The sequence below is a fragment of the Parasteatoda tepidariorum genome, chromosome 11 (assembly GCF_982258835.1).
Source record: "Parasteatoda tepidariorum strain Cologne lab strain chromosome 11, Ptep-v5.0, whole genome shotgun sequence".
Classification (NCBI taxonomy): Eukaryota; Metazoa; Arthropoda; class Arachnida; order Araneae; family Theridiidae; genus Parasteatoda; species Parasteatoda tepidariorum.
In genome coordinates, this window is record NC_141765.1 from 9,648,802 (window position 1) to 9,671,193 (window position 22,392).

General features: G+C 28.2%; 1 protein-coding gene across 2 annotated transcripts in view; it reads left to right on the plus strand.

Annotated features, from left to right (window-relative positions):
• Cont (Contactin) overlaps nt 1–22,392 on the plus strand; it is a 73,333-nt gene that overhangs the window by 46,131 nt on the left and 4,810 nt on the right. For both annotated transcript variants that reach the window (XM_016056955.4, XM_016056956.5), the window contains exons 12-21: nt 3,065–3,352; nt 3,849–4,127; nt 4,265–4,434; nt 4,525–4,645; nt 4,855–5,013; nt 10,244–10,479; nt 11,564–11,804; nt 12,172–12,293; nt 13,150–13,339; nt 21,725–21,840. In XM_016056955.4, coding sequence (XP_015912441.2) covers nt 3,065–3,352; nt 3,849–4,127; nt 4,265–4,434; nt 4,525–4,645; nt 4,855–5,013; nt 10,244–10,479; nt 11,564–11,804; nt 12,172–12,293; nt 13,150–13,339; nt 21,725–21,840 — 1,922 coding nt within the window. The remainder of the gene's footprint in view (nt 1–3,064; nt 3,353–3,848; nt 4,128–4,264; nt 4,435–4,524; nt 4,646–4,854; nt 5,014–10,243; nt 10,480–11,563; nt 11,805–12,171; nt 12,294–13,149; nt 13,340–21,724; nt 21,841–22,392) is intronic.

The window sequence follows — 22,392 nt, forward strand, 5'->3', positions numbered from 1 at the left end:
TTTATAAAATGTTGAGACTATTCTTTTTTAACCTATGACAATTGATCTCGAGTTAAGTATGAAACACATATGGTACTTAGCATGAAAACCTTTTTTGTTTTGGTATACCTGTTGTATCAATTGTAAATAAAAGGTTTAAATTAACAAATTCATGCATTGAAAATACATGAAATTAGTTTAAAGGTATGAATCATTGAAATGAAAATACTTTTTATTCTATTATTTTAGGACTTGAGTCAAAATTTTAATAGCAGTAACACCCAAAATTTGATATCATAATTTTTGCATTTTTTGTTGTTTTTTAAGAAGTAAATATTATACAAAACAATAGCCCGAAACGATTTTTTTTAATTTAATTTATTTTACAAGATATTAACAATTAAATTTTAAAGCTCTTTTTAATTAAAAAATAAATATCTAAGGATAGAATGAATGGATTTTAAAAAAATGTATCTCATTTTAAGCGGAAATAATTGAAGTTTTTGATAAAATAATTATAATAAAATAATTATAATAAAACAAATGTTTAATAAATTTAATTTTTATTACAAAATTAAGTTGTAAAATAAAAAACAAAAATGATGTTAATGTCGTACAAAGTTCAAACAAAGCCCATTTTAAAGTAAATTTTATTCTGAACAAAATGACTTTTAAAGAAAAAATGGATCGCAATTCCATAAAAAGTTATAGCTTTTCTTGCGAAATGCTGCACCACAGCGCGCTCTGTGGTCAGCGTTGATTACCTCATGCGCTGTGCGTTTTTTCACATTTATACTCGAATTGTAACGAGCGTTTGTTAAGGTAATTCGGAGTGCTGATCTACGTGATAATAATGATTAAATAAGGTAAGTTTCAATTGTTATTTAACTTAGTAATATCAACTTTAATAATTATTATTGTTTTTCTAAACATAAAATTACATTTCTAAGAAATTAATTCTAAGAATTTGATTTGCATATTTATCTCGAAATTTAATAATAAACTTACAGATAAAATCAAGAAATGATGAACTATTGCTGCAACCCGCTGAACAAATTAAAGCATCGTAGTGTCTACAAAACTGTTAAGCTTGTGACAAAAAATTGGAGTTTCGGTATTTTCAAATTTAATAAATCAATCCATATGTGATTCTTGTCGTCTGACAGTTCTCGGATGGAGCTTCGTCACAGTATAAAAACAAGAATAGTTTCATGAACTTACTCAATCATAGAAATGATTTTAATATCGATGCAGAATGACAATTTTTTGTCACTTCTCATGGCAAAGGGGCAAGTGATGGTATTGGTGGGATGGTGAAGAGGGAAGCAAGAAAGAGTAGTTTGCAAACACAAAATATAACAACACCTAAAGAACTGTTCGATTGGGCATGTAAATGTTTCGATAATATTCAGTTTGACTTCTGCACAAAAACTGAACATGAGAATCAAAAAAAAATTGGAAACAAGGTTTAAAAAAGCTTCAACAATTAATGGAACTAGAGAATACCATACTTATTTAGTTGAAAATTTTGAAACTCTCAAATGTAAAATATATTCTTCTAGTTCCTAGTTTGAACGCAAAAAATTATGTAAATAAATTATAAATAACTAAAATTCATAATATTATTCACCCTAAATTATAAATCATATATTTATTACTTAATATAATGTTTGTTATTTTGTGAAACTTTAGTTGAGGTTTGTAAATCCCCTCCAAATTAACCGATACAGCGCAATTGAGCGATCAGTGGAGTGGAGTGGCAGAGCGCGCGGCGGTGCAGCGTTTCGCGAAAAAAGCTATAACTTTTTTTTGAATTGCGATCCATTTTTTCTTGAAAAGCCATTTTGTTCAGAATAAAATTTACTTTAAAATGGGTTTTGTTTGAACTTTGTACAACATTAACAAAATTTTTGTTTTTCATTTTACAACTAAATTTTGCAATAAAAATTAAATTTTTTAAGCATTTGTTTTATTATAATTATTTTATCAAAAACTTCAATTATTTTCGCTTAAAATGAGATACATTTTTTAAAAATCCATTCATTCTATCCTTAGATATTTATTTTTTAATTAAAAAGAGCTTTAAAAATTAATTGTTAATATCTTGTAAAATAAATTAAATAAAAAAAATTCGTTTTGGGCTATTGTTTTGTATAATATATACTTTTTAAAAAACAACAAAAAATGTAAAAATTATGATATCAAATTTTGGGTGTTACCGCTATTAAAATTTTGACTCACTTACTATCCTGAACTAACATTAATTTTTTATTGCACATTTGTGAGAGTCAATTCGTTGATTTTATATCATTACAGAAATATTAAATATGTATAACATAAAAATCATGCTTCTGTATTATATGTATACAATAAAAAGCAATTGTTAAGCATTTGCGAAGCATTATGAGTTTTAATCACTCTATTGTGTTTTGTTACATAGCTCTGAAATTTGTTATTTTTAAACCCAATGAATATGAACCATGATGTGTAGAAATGTAAAAGTTATAGCATTCTTATGTGATATTTAAATCTTTTGTTTAAAATATATTTGCAATAGTTTGCTTGAAAAAGTGTTCATTAAAATGTGCATTTTGTGTAAATTATATTAAGATGTATAGTGCGAAAAGCATTTCAAAGATTTTTTTCAATATATTATAAGTACTTTCTTTTTATTGTGAGGGTAAAATTCTTTTAGTTTAATTTTTCATGTCCTATACTTAAATATGTGATTTTAATCATAAACTGACAATTCAATAAAATGTTCGAAATATAGCCCTCTGAATGGTGGTAATATATTCTAAGTCAGCTGCATGATTATTTTTTTTTATTTTTATGAGATGCATAGTTTATAATGTGTATAACTGTATAGTTATTATTTATAATTTTAACTGCATAACATAGCAATTTAAAAAGAATTTTACTGAGATATACTCAAATTACTGCATGGAACAAAATGGGGCACCATATAAAAAAGTTTAAGGTTAATCCAATTTTTATGTGCCCTAAAAGATCACAATTACGTTATCTAGTTTTCCTATTATAATGTATTTAGAAACATTAACTTATTCTTTTCTTTTTATTTCAGCAAAACCTGAATTTACAATTCCATTAGAGAATAAAGTTGTAGACAAGAACTCTAATTTAGTTTGGACATGCGAAGCATTTGGTAAACCTGATGTTACATACACCTGGTTAAAAAATGGAAAAGAATTGATCATAGAAAATCTCAATCCAAATGATAGAAATAGATATAATATATATGAAAATATTCTATCAATTGATGAAGTATTAGAGAGAGATCAGGGCATGTACCAATGTAAAGCATCAAACCAGTTAGGTTCATCATATTCTTCTGGGCAGCTCAGAATCATAAGTGAGTATTATGTATCAAATAGAATAAAAAATTGAATAAGAAAGTTGCAACACACTAAATCTAAATCATAAGTCAAAAGCCAATAAGAAAGCCATTATTTTTCTGTTCTTATTTCATTATTTTGTTCATAACAAACTTACATAGTTCAGTCCGTTATAAAATTCCTTTTTTCAAAAAATAAAAATTAGTAATTTAAGAAATTTATTAAGTCTGCTTTGAAGCAAAGATGCCGATTTCTCTTGTTTTGTAGGAAAATTTTTGTGTGGTCACTAAGTTTCTGATTTTTAGTCTAATGTAAAGGGTTTATTCATTAGAGACTATTAGGAATTTTGAAAATTGTTAATTATTGAGGTGTCTGTCTTGAAAAAGTGTCTGTAAGTGAGGTTTCAATGTATTTGCAAATATTTAGTTTTATTTCAAAGTTACATCTTTAGAAATCAAAAAATAAGATACTGAAAGCAAATTCATAGAAATGATTTCTTTTTTTTTTTTTTAGCTCTAAAACCTTCTTTTGCAAAATATCCTATGGACAATGAAATGTTTGCTGCAGAAGGTGGAAATATTACAATTCCTTGTCGTCCAGAAGCAGCCCCTTTCCCAGAATTTACTTGGAAGCGTGATAACTATGGCCTTAGTTCTGTGGGACGAATAAAAATTTTACCAAATGGCTATTTGCACATTAATCCAGTCAGAAGAGATGATGAAGGCCGTTACTCTTGTATTGCAAAGAATCAATATGGATCAGATTATACAGAGGGATTATTGATTGTTCTGAGTGAGTTGCATTTCTAATTATGTAGTCTGTACTATTTGTTTTCTTTTAAGCAGCAAAACTTGTCATCAGTTTGAAAAATTACATTTGCTGAGCTACAGCAATAGCATATGTTAATATACTTCTATTATATTTTTTAGGTTTACCTCGAATGGTTGATGCCCCTCATCCAAAAGTTAAAGCAGTTGTCAATGATTCAGCTGAGCTTGCTTGTCAAGCGTATGTTGGAAGTGATATGCTTGACCTGGCTTACATATGGCTTCAGAATGGATTACGGATAGATATGGAAAAAGAATCAATATTTTCTGTGGTAACTTAAATTTAAATCTGTACTTACCTAATCTCGTTTTAGTATTAGTATTAACCTTATACTCAAAATATTATTATTAATTTTTTTCAGGGTAGATTACCTGGCTATTTGAGAATTGAAAACATCACTCTTGCTGAAGCTGGAATATATCATTGCATTGTTAAAACTGCAGTTGGTAGAATTTCAAAGTCAACTGAGCTGGTGGTTTTTGGTAAGTGTATTATAGTTTTTAATTGCTGTATATTGAAAAAAAAAGTATTTCAAAGGGCACTTAACTAATGTACTTTTCTGTCATAAAAATATTTTTTTAGTCCCTTTAAAAAATTCAAGAATAATAATATAGAATATGTTTGTTATTTCAGTTAATATAGCTAGGCAAATATTTTAAGAAGGATTTTGAGTATTCTTTTTTTCTTAAAGGACCTCCTGGAGCACCTGGGGCTGTATTAGCTGAGGATTTAACAGCAACTTCTGGTAAAATCCATTGGAGCGATGGGTCTGCTAATGGTGATCCAATTACAGCTTACACTATTGAAGGCAAAACAAATCATAATTCCACTTGGATAATTTTAAAAGAAAGTATGTATATGTTTTGTTTTTGTTTTAGAAGAAAAACGTGCTAGGCCAAAAGAGAATTATATATATATAAAAAATAAAAAAAACTGGAGCATTCTTTTAATTAAAATGTTTTTCATTATAAGTCATGATTTCTGATTTTCTTTTTGTAATCAGATATTTAAAGTAATGATCTCATGATAGTGATCAATTAAAGAAGGTCATAAATAGAACTAATAATAAAGTTTTAATATGTTTAAAACAGTACGGTTATCACAGTCACTGTAAGTATTATGCCAAGTTATTTTAGTTCCCTACTGTAATGATTTATTTCACACCTTTTATAGTTTTTATTAGGTACAGTGGAAAGTCCTGTATTTTGGAATATTCAGGACTTTGGCAGAGATGATTGTGCTCCGGAAAAAATCGGGATTTCCGGATTTTTCGGTAAGCGCGATCCAGACGTTTCCAAAAATCCAAGGTCCAAGAGTTTCAAGAAATTATTCATCACATTTATGCATAAAAAAAATTATGTTTTATTTAGAAATATTGGAACTCAAATTTATACTTGGCATCTCTTTCATTTGTAAATATTTTTTCTAATGGAATAATAAATGTGATTAGAGATAAAAGTAAGTTTATGCATAGTTATTCATTTCAATTATGCTGCATATAATTCATTTAGTATTTCATGTTTTGAAAATATCAATGATTTAAATTTATAAAGACGTTAATTGTTTGAATTACGTAATTAATGATTTTATTGGAGAAATTTTCGGGATTTTTGAAAACTGCTCACAATCACCTCTGCTTTAGTAAGTCTGGAAAATAGATTTTTCTGGATATTCAGACTTTAAGCTTAAACTAAAACATGCATTATTCATTAAAAAATAATAAATAAATAATAATAAATAGATAATAATTATTGTCAATTTTTGTCCAATAACATTTTGTTATTAATTAAATATATTTAATAACTTAAATGTTTTTAGTATGATAAAATAAATAACGTGAATCTTAAAAAATTTAATATGTAAGCAGAGAGTTAGTAGTAATTTTTATTATAACATTAAAAAGTTTGTCGTAATTTTTCATTTGTGAAGAAATAGCAATCCAATTATTCAGTTAAATAGAACATTAAAAAATAATTTTCTAATTGGATTAGTAAATGAATCTTATTTATTTAAGAAATGTTAAACAAGAAACAGAATTGAGTAGATATTTTAATGAAAACTTTTGTAGCTTATACTAAAATAAAACCTGTCTGTTTTTTCTCTCTAGTTTCATATATATTCACTTTTGTTAATATTTTAACTTTATTTTCTTTATGAAGTATATATATATATATATATATATATATATATATATGGGAGTGTCGGGTAACCCCGCCCACTGTCAATTTCATATGTATAGAATATTTTTTCAAGTCAATGGGCCATCAGACATTAATTGTTATATTAATAAAAGATTATTTTCAAAGTTTCAAGTATTTATGCAGCTGGTAACATGGTAAACAATAATTTTGAAAATATGTTGAATACAGTAGTCATGAAATTAAGAAAAATCGGTTAAATTTTGTGATAAAAATGATAAATGAGGTTTATCTATTGTCAATACATTGGTCATTTTCATTTACACCTGAAAAAAGTCAAAAACATAATTTCTGTAACTGGGCGGGGCTACCCGACACATTTTGAAAAGAGCTGAAAAACATGTTTTTTTAAATTTCTATTTTTTTAAGTTAAACTATTCTTTTTTTGGTTTTTTCTTTTTGCATTATTTAATTAGATGATAATACAATAGAAACATAGAAAAGTATTGATTATTATTCAATATTATACAGAAATATGAGCAATACTCCTTAAGTGGGCGGGGCTACCCGACTCTCTCTCTCTCTCTCTCTCTATATATATATATATATATATGTATATATGGGCACTTCTATATGTGACAGAATGACATTTTGACTTGAAAAATAACATTTAATTGAAGTTTCTATACATCTAATTTCAATTAAACATTGTTTTTCTCATGCATATCATTATTATTGGCATAATGCGATTCATAAACTAAAAAAAAAATATTTTTTCATTTTTAATTTTATGAACTTTTTATTTGTGTGACGGAATGACATTTTGGCAACCTAGCTTTTGGCATGCTGCTTGAAACTGGTAGTTTCTGAGAATTTTGCGGCTATTATTTTTCGGAACTATATTTTACCTTTAGTATAATGTGTAAGCAATGTAAAATGTGAATTTGGAAAATTAACCTCAGGCTGGCTAGCAGTTATTAACATATATTTGCTGTGACGGAATGACAAAAAGTTTAGTGGATGAAAGTCTTCATTTAAAAAATGTTTTATTAATGTGTAAATGATAAACAGAATGAAACAGATAAACAAGATCAATATGTATGTAACAAATAAGCAGAATTAGTAAAAATTTCTACAATTTTAAAAACTTAGGTTGTCTTTGAAGAGGTTTCATATCTGACTTGCCAATGACGCACATCTTATGTTCTTTCTCAAAAAATTTATGCATAAATCAATTTTTGTCCAATCTTCTTTTTAGTACTTTAACATCTAAATCGCCTTTGTCTATCAAAGTATTTTTCGCCACATATAAATGTTCCTTCTTTTTTCTGCAGAATGGGACAGTGATTAAGAGACGACTGCTTACAGTGGCCTTCTTTCAAATCATACACTTTGTTTTTGATAAAATTAGAAAACATTCCAGTTTTGATGATTCACTTCTCAACTACATGAATGTCTAGTACACGTCTCTTGTCCCTGGCAATGCTGCTGTCACAAGTGACCAGCTGAAGTCATTCTCTTTTGCCCTCTCTTAAATAGAATAGCTGGACGAAATTGAAACTTCAAGGATTTGTTGCTTCGACTTTATGAAATCATAAAATTCTTCTACATATTAGGTGCCGTTATAAAGCATCTAACGTCTTGTTTGGCTTTTGAAAACAACCTCGCATTTATGTGGTATTTATAGATGCATGTGTTGTGAGGTTTTAATGAAATACACTAAACAAAAATGAGAATGAGACACACTTTACATCATTATATGCTTCTTTAAACGAATGAAAAGCCTCTTTTAGTGCCATAAACATATATTGCATCTGCATTCTTTTAAAACAACCTTGCATTTAAGTGGTATTTATAGATGCATGTGTTGTAAGGTTTTAATGAAATACACTTAACAAAAATGAGAATGAGACTCACTTTACATCATTATATGCTTCTTTAAACAAATGAAAAGCCTCTTATAGTGCCATAAACATATATTGCATCTGCATTCTTCATTACTCTGTCAGAGTTTGTATTATGACTGAACCCATCATATCTGGGGGCTTGTAACTAACATCATCTTGACAGTAAAATTTTTTAACCAAAATAAATAGCTCATCGACATTACTTTTCTTACTTAAATTGTTTTCTTTTGTGTTGGATGTTAAATACTTTCACAATAAGACTGAATTACATTTTTTACCTTTATTGGTGATTTTGGAAGTGAGTGTACAACTTTTTTTTACAACTTTACCAAGACTTTGCCAGAATTTGTATGGAGAATTTAAATTATTTGTATGTCAAGAGGTTAGTAGAATTTGATTTTTTCTTTGTTTTCACAATCTCTGCGCAACAGCGTTTGCACAGCTAAGCATTTAAGTTCAGCTTTTGTCATGGAAGCTTCCTTCTCTGGCTTTATTTCATTTCATCATGGGAATCTTGTTCCTTTTCAACATTCTATCTGTCTTTCAACAGCTGTTTTATCCATTATGTTAATTTTTGAATAAGCTTTTCAAGGACTCTTTGGCATTCCATCGCCTAGGATGTGTCATTCCGTCACACTAATTATTGGACGTTAATAATCAAATGCATAAAATTTTATAATCTATGATTGATTCTTATGCCATACTGCTTTATATTCCAAAATATACACATTTTCATTTTGAAATGTAGCTGCTATTTTAAAAAATAATAAAACATGTGATAGAATGACACAAAAAAAGATACTTTTATTTTATATATAAAACTTAAAATTAATTAAAAACTATGCTTTAAATGTTTAAAATTTGTACTATATGCATAATTTTATCAAAATATTGCAAAAGAAAGATACATTTATTTCCTTTTATAAGTGTTTTTCAAGAAAACAATTTCAGCTCAAATGTGAACAATTCACTTGTCAGCCATGTGATCACTTTAGAATGCTGCTGGATTCAAAAAACTTAAAATTATCAAAAATGAAACATGAATAAGTAGACTTTGGTTATTTTTGAACATATTTTTAAAATCAAAATATGCAATTCATGAAAAAAGTTCTCACTTAAAAGTTGACACTTTCATAGAATTGCCCATATATATATATAAGTTCAAAATGAAGATAAAACAAAGGAAAATTACAGACATAGGAAAAATAAGGGGGGAAAGAAAAATGATGTAATAAAGAATATAAAATAATAATTAAAACTAAACTCCTCTAGTTACGCTCAATTTGCACTTTTGGTTTCATATTTTGCAATCTGGCAATCTCGTTACGAAAATATTTTTAAAATCATTCTTGAAAAATTTCCCGTTGATGTAAGTACATTTGAATTCGCTACTCGCTTAATAGATTATGTTTTATTCTGTTTTTCTTTTTCTTTTATTTTATTTTCTGTTTTTACGTGTTATTTTTACTTATTGTGTTCTATTTTATTTGTTGTAATTTTTGTACAAAAATTTTTTGAGTGCTCCTCACACTATTGTACTGATATATTTTGCTATGGCTATATTGATACAATATCAGAAAGCACTCTTTTTTGCGGATATAATCGTGTGGGCTGATGAAAAGATTGTATCTTTTATTTTCCGGTTTTTAATAAAATTTTTTATCCTTTTTTCCCCCCCAGTTGTTTGTTATTTTCTTTATTATTATTTTTCTCCCCCCCTTTTTTTCATATGTCTGTAATTTTCCTTTGTTTTATCTTCATTTTGAACTTATATAATAAGTTCTGTTTACTTGCAGCTTATGCACAATAAATGAAACTTATTGTTTTTCTTAATTTCCTTTGTGTTTTTTTGTATGTATTTATTTTGCTGTATATATTATTATTATGATTATTATTGAAGAATTTTTCGAAAAAAGGGAAATATTATTTGATAAAATTATTTTGATAAAATTTTATTATTAAGATATTAAATATGTATTTTTTAAATTGCTATAATCATTTTCATTAGTATCATGAAACTTATTTTCATTTCTAGATGTGAAAACCTTTAAGAATAGACCAGAAAGTGGTAGAAGGGAAATATTCTTATTTAGTGTTTTGTCTCCTTGGAGTATATATACATTTAGGGTTTCTGCTATTAATGGTTTTGGCAAAGGTGAACCTAGTCAGCCGAGTCCATTATACAACACTGCTAAGGATCTTCCCCATGTTGCTCCATCAAATGTTGGAGGAGGTGGTGGTAAAACAGGAAGTCTAACAATTACTTGGGATGTAAGTATTAGTTAATTTTATATAAATTCATCTAATTCTTTAATACATTCTTTTTTTCTATAGTACAAAAGATTTTCTTAATTTGTTAACTTTGTGGAAGCATGCTGTGGAAAAAAACATCTTTATCTATCAAAATGGTTACCTTCATTTGGAAAATTGTGGTTAAACAATTAAAAGTGTTGCTATTTATATTCATCAAAAATGTTAATATCCTTTCATATATAGAAAAATTATTAAAAGTATTATTGTTAAGCAATAGGATTGTAAATAATAAAATTTGGTTTATAAAATTTTACATATTATTAAAATAATTATTATTTTTGCTGATTAATAATTCTTTTTTATGATTAACCCCTTAACTGCCGCGGGCGTATATATACGTCTCGGCCAGGCGATGCGTTAACTGCCGCAGGCGTATATATACCCTTTCCCGAAGTACGGTGCTTTGCATTGCGCTGCTATAAATAGAACTACACCCCCTACTTCACAATGCAGTAAAATGGCCTTGAAAGTGTTTGCTTTGCGAATGTATTACTAATTTCGGAGGAGGGGGAATGGGAAAAGGTTGTTATGGAAAAGTGATATCGCCTGTGTGTATTTATTTGAGTAAGGTCGGGTATATTCTTTTTTCGCTTTTGTTTCCCGTATGTATTTGGTGCTTTTTATTCTTTCCATCAACATCTTCAGAGAAAAATGCATCGCGAAAATGTGCTGTTTGTTCATGAAAAAATATTCGTCGTGAATCCCGCTATCAGTGCGATGAATGTGATGTTGGCTTATGTGTCCAACCATGTTTCAGGATTTATCATACAACAGCTAAGTTTTAACATCTTTTATATTGTATTTTTATTATTTAATTTAAATTTTGTATTTTTTTTCTTTCCTTTTTCTTGTAAATTTAAACTGTTTTTAAATTGCAAAGCGTGCATCATTTTTCCCACTCAAAACACCGTGTAAGAAAGTGCACTTGAGCGAAAAACGGTGGCACTGGGGAGTGAATCACGTTAATTTTACTCGGCAGTTAAGGGGTTAATAATATAATTGCTGATTAATAATATGAATTATTATATAATTTTATTTCTAGCCCTTGCCTCCTCAAGATTGGAATGATAATGAAATTTGGTATAACATTTCTTACAAACCTGCCAATTCAGATACAAAATTTCAAGAAATATCTCTCAAAAATCGACACAATATTGGATTACATGTTGTTAATGTTGGTGAAGAAAATTATTACAAGCCTTATTTAGTCAAAGTTCAAGCCATTAATAGTTTAGGACCAGGGCCATATAGCGAAGAAGTACAGGTCTATTCTGCTGAAAACAGTAAGTTTATGAAAAATTTACTTCAAAACTATGATTTATCTTTTATTTGCATTATTGTACAATTTTCACATTAATTCAAATTTTTTTTTCCATGATTTGTTTCCTCACCTTTTTTCTGTAAGAGTTCAATTACTGCATTAATTTAGAAAACTCTTGTTAAGCTTAATCAAACTGTAAAAATTGTAGAAAGTAAATTTTTTTAAAATTTACATTTCAAGACTCTTTAGATTTTGTAGTTGTTTTATTTGTGATATATTTAAGCTGATAATTAACAATAATTTTTTTACTATGCAGTTGTCTTTTATATATTAGTTTTACAAAATCTAGTTTGCATCACTTAATTTTTTGTAACATATTATTTTCTTAGTGCCACAAGTTCAACCTTCAGGTGTTTATGCACTAGCTTACAATTCAACTGCTCTGAATGTCACATGGTCACCTTTGGAATTGAATCGTGAGAAAATCCGTGGAAAACTTATTGGTCATAGAGTAAGTTAAATTTTATTCATGGGAAAATATTTTATAAAATATAGTTAGGTATTATTATTATTATATAATATTTTATAACTATTATAAAATATTTTATAAAATATAATGTTAAAATTAATAGTCATCATTATGATAAAGTGCTTTCAATAACTTCAAAAAGAAAAGCTTATTTTGAATTGGTTATTAGAGTAGTATGTAAACATCATAAAATAAAATAAGAAAAAAAATGTTTTTAAAAATTTCCTGCAAAATAAAACCCATATTAATTTTTAAATGCAGATTTAACACTGCACCTGCGCACTTGCTTGTATTGTCTGTGCTTTATGTTTTAAGACATTTTGTCGTTATTCAGTGTATGGTAAAAAAAGCAGTGCACTTTTCTTTATAATTTAATGCATGTTTACATTGTGAATTTTACACTATTATGAAAGTTTTCTTATTTTTTGTTGTAATTATTATTTTAAATTATTTTTGACTTTTCATATTTTATGCTATTTTTAATCTTTAAAATAACATAGAGCAAATTTCATACAGAAAAGGAAAATTATTTTCGAAGAACGCTAGTTAGTAAAAGTAATTTTAATATTTGAAACTAAAAAATGCATTGCATAAAGGAAAACCTTTAAATTAATCAAATTAGAACTTTAAACAAAAATATTTGAATAAAATAATATAAACTGTTTGAAGCATGTTATTACTTTTTTTAAGAAATTCTTTGAAAGCTAGTTTAATTATTATTATTCTCATACAAGATCTTTTTTAAATATTCTTTTACTTGTTTTCTAAGTTTGTTTTAGTAAATAAATGAGTCTTTATTCTATTCAAAATGTAATACTTAGTATTTGTAATTTTTTAGATTAAGTATTGGCAAATTGGAAAAAACCCAGAAATTGATTCTCTTATATTATTGAAAAGAGGACTTCTGAATTGGGGGCTAATTGTTGGCTTGCAACCTGATACAGAATACTATGTTGCTGTAATGGCATATAATGATGCAGGAAGTGGAGTAGAAAGTGAGCCCTTTTTAGCTCGAACATTTAAAGCTGGTAAATATTAGATTCTTTACTTAAATATTAGATTTATTAACTTGATGTATATTGTTTTATCTTGTAAATTTTTGCTTAATCTGAGTACAATCATATGCAGGGAAAAATAGTGAGTGAAAAAATTTGTATGCATATACAGGGTTGCCACAGACTACTAAAATGCGACTATTTGCTACTATTTTCGGCCATTATGGCGACGTTTTTTGCCTGAAAAGGCTAAAAAAGCAACTATTTTCAGGAATGGGCGACTATTGGGAGACTTTTTTACTCTTAGCAAAGTTTTTCCGCAAAAATGAACTTTACTTTTCAGTTCCCTTGCTAACACGTACGTAGTGCTCAGTGACGTTATCACACTAATCCCTTCCTTGTTATTTCACCCCACTGAAAGAAACAGCTGACAAGTTGTTAGAAGAAGTGAATGAGAGACTTAAAGAAGCCCTTAGACTAAAGATATGCAAGGAATTAGACTTGCACAAGGCATGATTGAAGGTAGTCTGCAATTACGACAAAAGGAAAAAGAGCATGAATCAAATGAACAAAAAATAAACTAAATTGTTAATAAAAGAAAGCAAACTCTTATACAATCATTTATTTATGTCCAAAAAGCCAAAAATTTAAATTTTCATTAGATTTAATTAAGTATTTGTTATTTTTTCTCTCTGAGCGGCAGTTTTATTCTTTTTAATTGTTTTTTCCTTCTATTAACATTAATATTTTATTGTAATTAGACTTTTATTTAGGTACCTATTTTCTAATATGTATATTTATATTTGTACAAAACTTTTTGTTTAATTGGAGCATAGTTAGGACTGGGCGATAAATCGATGTCTCGCGAAATATCGATTTAATGCATATATTGGTAGGCCGATATAGTAGCTTTCATTTTAGGCGATGCACCAGAAATCTGATTTAAGCCCCTGGTATGAACATTTCTGTCTGGATTTACAATCGCGGTTTAACAATTTACTATGCAAGGATCCTTGACTACACTAACGCTGTTACCGCACTGACGAAGCCGATTTTGATTTCGTCTGGCTGCAGAGATGTAGTTAGCGTCTAGCTATAAAGATGATGTTAGTTTCGTGGTGTTGAATGACAAGGAGCGAATTGAATCAGACCTCCCGGTTTCGTGCGAGGATCAGCATTGTAATGTAGAGCAATGCATAGTTTCTTTATGTCCATTTTTGTCTTTGGGATTTTGCGTTTTTTGAAGATTATTTTCAATGGGACTTAAGTAATTTTGCAATCGTTGTGCATTTTAGTTTGTCAGGAATAATTGTCTGGTTTCTTGTAAATTATTTTCAGTGAGACTTTTGCTACTTAGCGATCGTTTCGTTCTGCATTAGTTTATAATTTTTTTTTTCTTTCTAGATTTAACGATTCTTGTCAATTATTTTTTATAGACCTACTGTTACTTTGCGATTGCTGCACAATTGCGTTTATCTTAAATTTTCGTTCTGAACTAAATTGATCAATGAAAAGAAAATATAAATAAAAAAAGATTCTTCATTGACTTTTTTCAATTATTGTTTTTCATTTTAAGCGATACAATTTAATAGGGGTATTTTCTATTTAACTTTGTTATAAAAAGTTATTTTTTTAAAATTTATTTAAGGTAGGTAATTTGATTATTTTTAAACCAATAAATGTTCAGTCGTTTTTAATTATAAAAAAATTAAAATAAAGCTTACCTTTATTTAATGTGCTTTTACTTTTCAGAATCTGAAAACAAAGTTTTAAAAAAATTTGGCTATTAGTTAAAACAAATAATTTTTTTAAAATTAAGTAAAGAGTTTAGTAATGTTTTGATGCTTTTTAATAATTTAACATTAGTACTTAGAGTATTTTTTTAAAATTTTTATTAAAATTCTTTCAATACTTGTTTGTTTTATAATTTGTTAGATAGTCAGTATCATTTTTAAACAAATAAATCTTTAGTCGATTTTATTTTCAAGAAACAAAATAATAATAATGTAAAAAAGTTTTTACATTTATTAAGTACAGAATTTGACCATTAGTTAATAGTACTTTTTATTATTTTAAATAATTAAATAAAGGAGGGTCTAATGTTGTTTCGAAAGCATGTTTTTTTTTTTCAGCAAATAATTAAAAAAAAGTTTTTTTTTCTAAAGTGAACATTTCTTTGGTTTGTTGTCTACTTTTTTTTTCATTTATTTATTTATTTTATAATTTTTAATGCTTGTATATAAAATATTTTGTTACAATATTATTATTTTTAAACCAATAAATCTTAAATCATTTTTAATTTAAGCAAAATGAAATAAAGCTTGGGTTTGCTTTTACTTTGACTTCTTTATTATTTTAATAGAAAAAATTAAGCAATGATATTGATGTCATAGTGGAATATGTTTAGAATTAATATTTTCTTCTGTAATGGATTTATTCCTTTTTATTTATTTTTGATTGATTTAAAGATTTGCCACAGGTAATTTTTGAATATATGCTAAATCGCGATATCTAATGGACAATGTATCACAATTTAAAATTTCTGACATCACCCAGTCCTAATCATAGTATATGACAATTAAGCTATAATTTTAGTTATTTGGCTACTATTTTTGATAAATTTTTGTCCCAGTTCAGGCAACTATTTTTGTAGTTTTAGGCAACTATTTTCCTGCTTGAGGCTACTAAAAGCAACTATTTTTGTTTATTTTTTGCTGTGGCAACCCTGCATATAAAAACTAAAATATTTATATTCAAAATTTTTTCAAAAATTTATTTACGGGGCCGTTCAAAAAGTACGTACACAAAAATGGAGAATTTTTAACCCCCTCCCTTCTTCGTACATTACCCTACATAAGGTCTTACCCCCCCCCCTTAGAGTACGTACATTTTATTAGTCTACCCCCCTTTTTCATAAAAATTAAAATAATTATGTTTTAAATAAAATTAAATATTTATTTAAAATAATTTATGCATTTAAATTATTTAAACAATAACACCCAACTTAATCTTTGAATCAATAAATAACACATTCTTTTGTGATCAACGTATAATTTCCTGCAATCAATACAATTAATCTGCAGTATTTTCCCAAGGACATTCCAAATGCTTCTCGAGAGACACCAATTTAGCGTTACTCTTGTCTGCTACTGATGAAAAATTTAGATTATCTTCATCAAAGGGATCATCTTCGATCCACTCTGCATCATCTTCGTTTTCCTGGTTTCGAAGGATAACCAAAAGTTCTTTCTGTCGACGAGCTGCTACACGAACTGGTTTTACTTTGTTGATTTGCAAAGAAGATTTGCATATTTTCTTGTGATCTTTCAAACAAGCTAAAGATGCTAAATATGTACCACAAGTAGGACAAATTTTATGTTTGATATCACCTTCTACCAATGGGCATGCTGCATCGTATGGTATTTCTGTGATGGAGTTCAAACCTATTTTTTGATTAACAGCAGCTTTTACAATTGCTAACGTTTGAGATGTGGTCTAACGTTTGAGATAAAAATACTGATGGAAAAGTTCCTCGTGGTTTATTAATATCAAGTCCATCTTCAGTTTGTGCTATGGGCACAGGCGCTGTTAAAAATCTGTTAGGCACAAGCTTAAGAATTGAACTCCGAAATTTAGAACAACAGGATTCATCGTTACACTTAACGATTAGTAGTAGATATTGGTTATTTCTCACGTGCTTAGGTTGCCAAGTTAGATCTTTTTCTCTAAATTTGTGAAGATCTTATAATTGTATAAGTCGTTCCCTAGTATGTCACTGCACTTCTTTTTTGTATTTGAAAATTTTCGATTTTGATAAGAGCGTACACGGAAGGAATGAGCTTGTGAGATGGAGCTACTATCCAGTCGTGGTCCGGTAATTTAACACGATATTCTACATGCATCAGTAATAGCGACTGCTTGTTTGCAGCAGTTATCCCAATTGGCACTCGGGTTTTGTCCTGGCTTATGAAAAAAACCTCATTTGGACCCAAAATTGATGCCAACAGTTCCAAATTTTGTATAGTTGCAGCTGCAAACTTGGAATCCATATGGGTTTTGTGAGTTTCATTTTGTGCTTTCACCAGTTTCACTGGAACTGTTTGAATATGTCGTGTTCCTTCTCCTGAATTTGATTGTCCTGGTAATAATCGTAAATAAACGCCAGATCTACTTATATTATAACCATATTGAGTTTTCAAAACATTAGTCAATTCGTCTAATGTTTTAATAGAATTAATCGTTTCTGTTCTGCGCTTTGGATCAGCTGCACTTCCATAAGTCGCAATTTCAATAATAGTTTTGAAGAGATCAGGCTGATTTTCTTCAACGGTAGGTCTTCCTTTCTTTTTTCTTATCAATGGCGTTGCAGACTTGTCACTTTTGGAAATTTGAGCAATTTTTCTTTTAAAGTTAGATCTGTTTTTTTTGCATGTTCTTGTTCTTTCTTTGATTTTTCTAATTTACTTATCTTTTCTTGCACTAAGTCCCTCTTTTCTTTCAACTCTTTTGCTTCTCCTTCTTTCAGCAAATTCGCATTTTGCTTCTTTTTCAGTGTTTGCACTTCACTTTCCAAAATTATGATTTCTTGAGATTTAGGCTCATGAGATTTAGGCTTTTTATTAGGCTCATCCTGGCAAAGGTTGTTGGTTTCGTTTGAAGATGATGCCTCACTTGTGCTGGCTTTGTTACTATTCACATTCGAATTAACAGAAGATTTTGTTGCATTTTGATTTTGTGTATTCTGAAAAAGATATTATGTTAATTTACAGTAAACCGAAGAATTTAATTAAATGAACATAAAATAAAAACAATATCACATAAAGTCAAGTATTTGTATTATTATACCATTATCCGGAATGAATCAAGTGTGTTTCTCTTCTTTTTTGCTAGAAGACATAAATCACATTTTTTTTGATCGGCCTTTACTTCAAATTTGTCACTGGTTTTCACATCATTCCAAAAATCACTTGCAATCTGTTGTGATTTTCCACGTTTCAATTCAGGAAAAACAAGCTTGTATTGTGCAAATAACTCTTGGAATTTCTTGTTTTTATCCATTGTAAAATTTATCACATAAAATGATAAAAATAATGAAAAAATAAGTAAAATAAAATTATATGCATTTATAATATGACTAAAAAGCTGTTATATAAATTTATAATTACCTGCTACATAGAAAGAGAAATAAATTATGTTTAGTCTAAAAAGATTTCATCAAAAATTACTACAGTCTGACCTCGATAATTTGACACTCGCTTAATTCGTCACTCCGGTTATTTCGGCGCTTTTTTTCAAGTCCCGATTGATTTGCATTGGATTTAGTGTTAACAAACTCTGTTTAATACGTCATGGGGAAATTATGAACTCCGGATAAAATGACACTTTAATGAATGTTTTCACTGGGAAATTGCTTTTCCGATGTGGGGCCGTACACTTACATTTAGGGAGTGGGAGATCAAGCTCACTAGCGAGCAGCCGGTGTATGGGATGGAGAGGGAGGGAAGGGAAGAATGATGGGGGTGCCCGCAAAATGGAAGGTGGAGAGGTTTTGGATTTCGCGGCAGCAGTGCTGTGATTGGAGGAGGATGTTTTCACCCGGTACCAGAAAACGTTTCGGGGAAAGTTTGGTGTTTGCAGTTTTTTATTTTACGAGACAACTTTTTTTGAGAACTGATTTACTCATTCTAACAAGTGGTCGCCGTGGGAAATAAAATACAAGAACAAACATATGTATAATACATGTGTAGGAAAAAGTCAAATTTAAATTTGGTGTATGCTTATAATGTACGTACTTTGTATAATACCTCCTCCCCCTACAAAACCGCAAAAAATTGCAAATCCCCTCCCCCCTTTGTGATGTACGTACTTTTTGAACGGCCCCTTAACGATGCTAAACTAATAAATCTAAACTAATAATGATTTGGGAAAGAAATACAAGAACAAACATATGTATAATACATGTGTAGGAAAAAGTCAAATTTAAATTTGGTGTATGCTTATAATGTACGTACTTTGTATAATACCTCCTCCCCCTACAAAACCGCAAAAAATTGCAAATCCCCTCCCCCCTTTGTGATGTACGTACTTTTTGAACGGCCCCTTAATGATGCTAAACTAATAAATCTCTCTACTGTCATTAGATTCTTGTTAATATTATTTGGGTTATCTTGTCAGAAAATTACTTTAAAGACAATTATTAAAAGCTTATCAAAGCATATTTTATGGAAATTAAATATCAATAGAATTCTTAAAATTTTATTATCTTATAATCATTTTATCACATTACAAAATCTCAATAAGTAAGATGTCCAGAAATCTAAGTTTTCAATAATAATAATTATAACTAGTGGGCTGCGCCCCCTGTTAGCTAACGCTCGCCAACCTCCGAAAATTGCTATGCAAGCTTATATGTTTTGCTTCGCTCGCTAATAACTTAGGTACGTTGCAAATACGCAAAATTCTAAGACTTCAAAACAATCATTCAAATCCATATAACAAATTTTTTTTAAAAGAAAAATTACATCTTTTTAGTAAATACTAAGTCATTAAAATAAATTTGAATTCAAATAAGTGACATGTAATTCGTTAAACCTATTAGAAATGTGCTATAGTCTAAAATCTTAAGATAAAATTTCTAAAACTGATATCTCTTTAAAAAGGTTAAAATTTTGTCTATAATTAAGTCAATTAAAAATTGAAATAAGTGAATTGCAATGGAAAAACCTGCATAAACAAAACATTATGTTTTTAAAAAATAGTAACCATGAACGATTCACAACTTTGTTAAAAACATTAGTATAAGTCTTAGAACTTTGACATAGAAAAGAAAAACTTGCAGAAACTAAACATTAATTTGCAGCAAAAAAGTAATTATTAAAGATTAATAACTTTCTTAAACACACAATTGTAAATTTCTGGACTTGGAGCTATCCCTATTAGGCTGACAAATGATCTTACCCTGGAGAGGCCAACATAAAGTTGCCCATAACTAAAAACTGGTTTAGTCAAAACTAAACTGATTCTTTCAAAAATCTGGCCTTGTGACTTATTTATAGTCATTGAGAAAGCTAGACGTACTGGGAACTGTTTTCTTTTAAAAGAAAATGACATGTTGTTGTCCGATGGAATCAAATGTATTATAGGAATAAAAAATGTCAAATAAATTCGTAATATATAAATCCGTGAAAAAAACTGCCTTCGACAAAATACTAAAATAGAGATCTATCGACAAAGACTACTCACTTCTGCCTAGCTTAATAGTATGAGATTGCTGCAGCTGATAGGGTGAATTTCGGAAGAGATCACATTTGGCGAGAATGCTCTCTCTGGTTATTTCAGTTTCCGTTTTTAAAGACGCTATATGTTGAGCCACCTCATGTGACATTTTTAGCGGCAATCATTGGACGATTTTCTAGCGTTGCCATTTGGGGAGTTGTAATGAGACTTTTTTTTTTTATCGCCGTGTAAGAGAAATATATATATAGATGTTGCAGACCCTTTGCAAAGAAGATAGCATTATTTTAACATTGAAATCTTTATACCTCAGAAAAAAAGGACTTTCTGATCATTTCATATATTGATAAACTTTTGATCATGATAAATCATATAGAATTTTTTTTTATTTAATTTCGCTTAAATTCATTTTCTATAAGTCAAGTGAGTAATCCTTACTTTTTAAACTTCAAACGAATAAAACTTTCTTAATTAATGTAGAACTGAAAAATAATTTTTAAAAGATTATCTCAAATCAGGCTTTCCAACACTGTGATTTACAAGAACATTCTAAAAAATTCCTTCTATTTCAAGTTTAGTTTGGCAGTGGAGTTAAATTCTTTTTATTGTTATAAATTCTTTTTATCTTAAGCTAAAATAATATTTTCACAAGATTTCAAATATATTGAAAATGTATGTAAATAGTATTTTTTTAATGTACATTTCAAAGTGTTTTAGGAAATCTCTGGTTGTTTTTTAAGTTGATAGTATTTTTTTATTATTGAAAAATAAATTATCATTGAAAAAGTAATTTAAAAAAAATAGTACAGCACTGTTTAATTATAAAATTTTTTTCCCAAATAATATTAATTATTCCTTAACAGAGCCTTAAATGTTCCTTTTTGTATTTTTACAATAATAAAATTTTCAAATGTGGTTTATGGATACACTTTTAGAAAAAGTTGAAAAGGAAAATATTCGTGTCATTTCATTTTCCTTAACAAACCAACAACCAGTTTTACATTAGTAACAAATGCAAAGTAGAAAAACTATAATTTATTTCTAAACTTAATTAATTATGTGACTACCTCAGTGTTTTTTTTAAAAGAAAAAGAAAACAAGCTAAATGCTTAAAAAAATACTCTTTAAATTTTAAATCAAACCTTCCCAAATTTTATTTTGTCCTGTTAATTTGATATTTTCTAGCTCCATTACGACCACCAACAAATGTCAGAGTTGAAAGAATCAGCCCAACTAGTGTTTCAGTATCATGGCGAGGTGTATTACCATCAACTGAAGAAGAACCAATAAAAGGATACAAGGTAAAAGTAACTCTTTTCTTATAAAATATCACTGCTATTGAATTAATCATAATGTTTCTTTTGATGTTAATAAAATATAATTTGACTTCTTAAATTTTTTTTTTATACTCTATTTTAATGGACAAATGATAAACCGTTTGAGTGAAAAATCTAGCTTAACTGTAGAAAAAAAATTCGCCTAGAATCCCTGATAATATTGCTTACTTTATCGTACTAATATTTGCTGCTTCATAGAAATCAGTCCAATATATGACGAAAAGTAAATTATAAAAAACTTGAAATTTAATTAATAATAAGCTTTCATAACTTTTTTGCTTAATGTCAGTTTATTTTGTTTGTTTAGATAGACTGTTCTAAAACAATAGCTGATTCATCTTGTACATATTTTAGATATCTAGAGTGTTGTACAAAAGTGTCCAGAAACTATATTTTATAACTTCTTCTCGTTTTTGGCTGTTAGTATACATAACCGAAAAAAAAAGCATAAATCTTTTATAAGATAAATATAAAAGCTGTACTGTATACTATATATGTAGTTGTTTTGAAAGATAA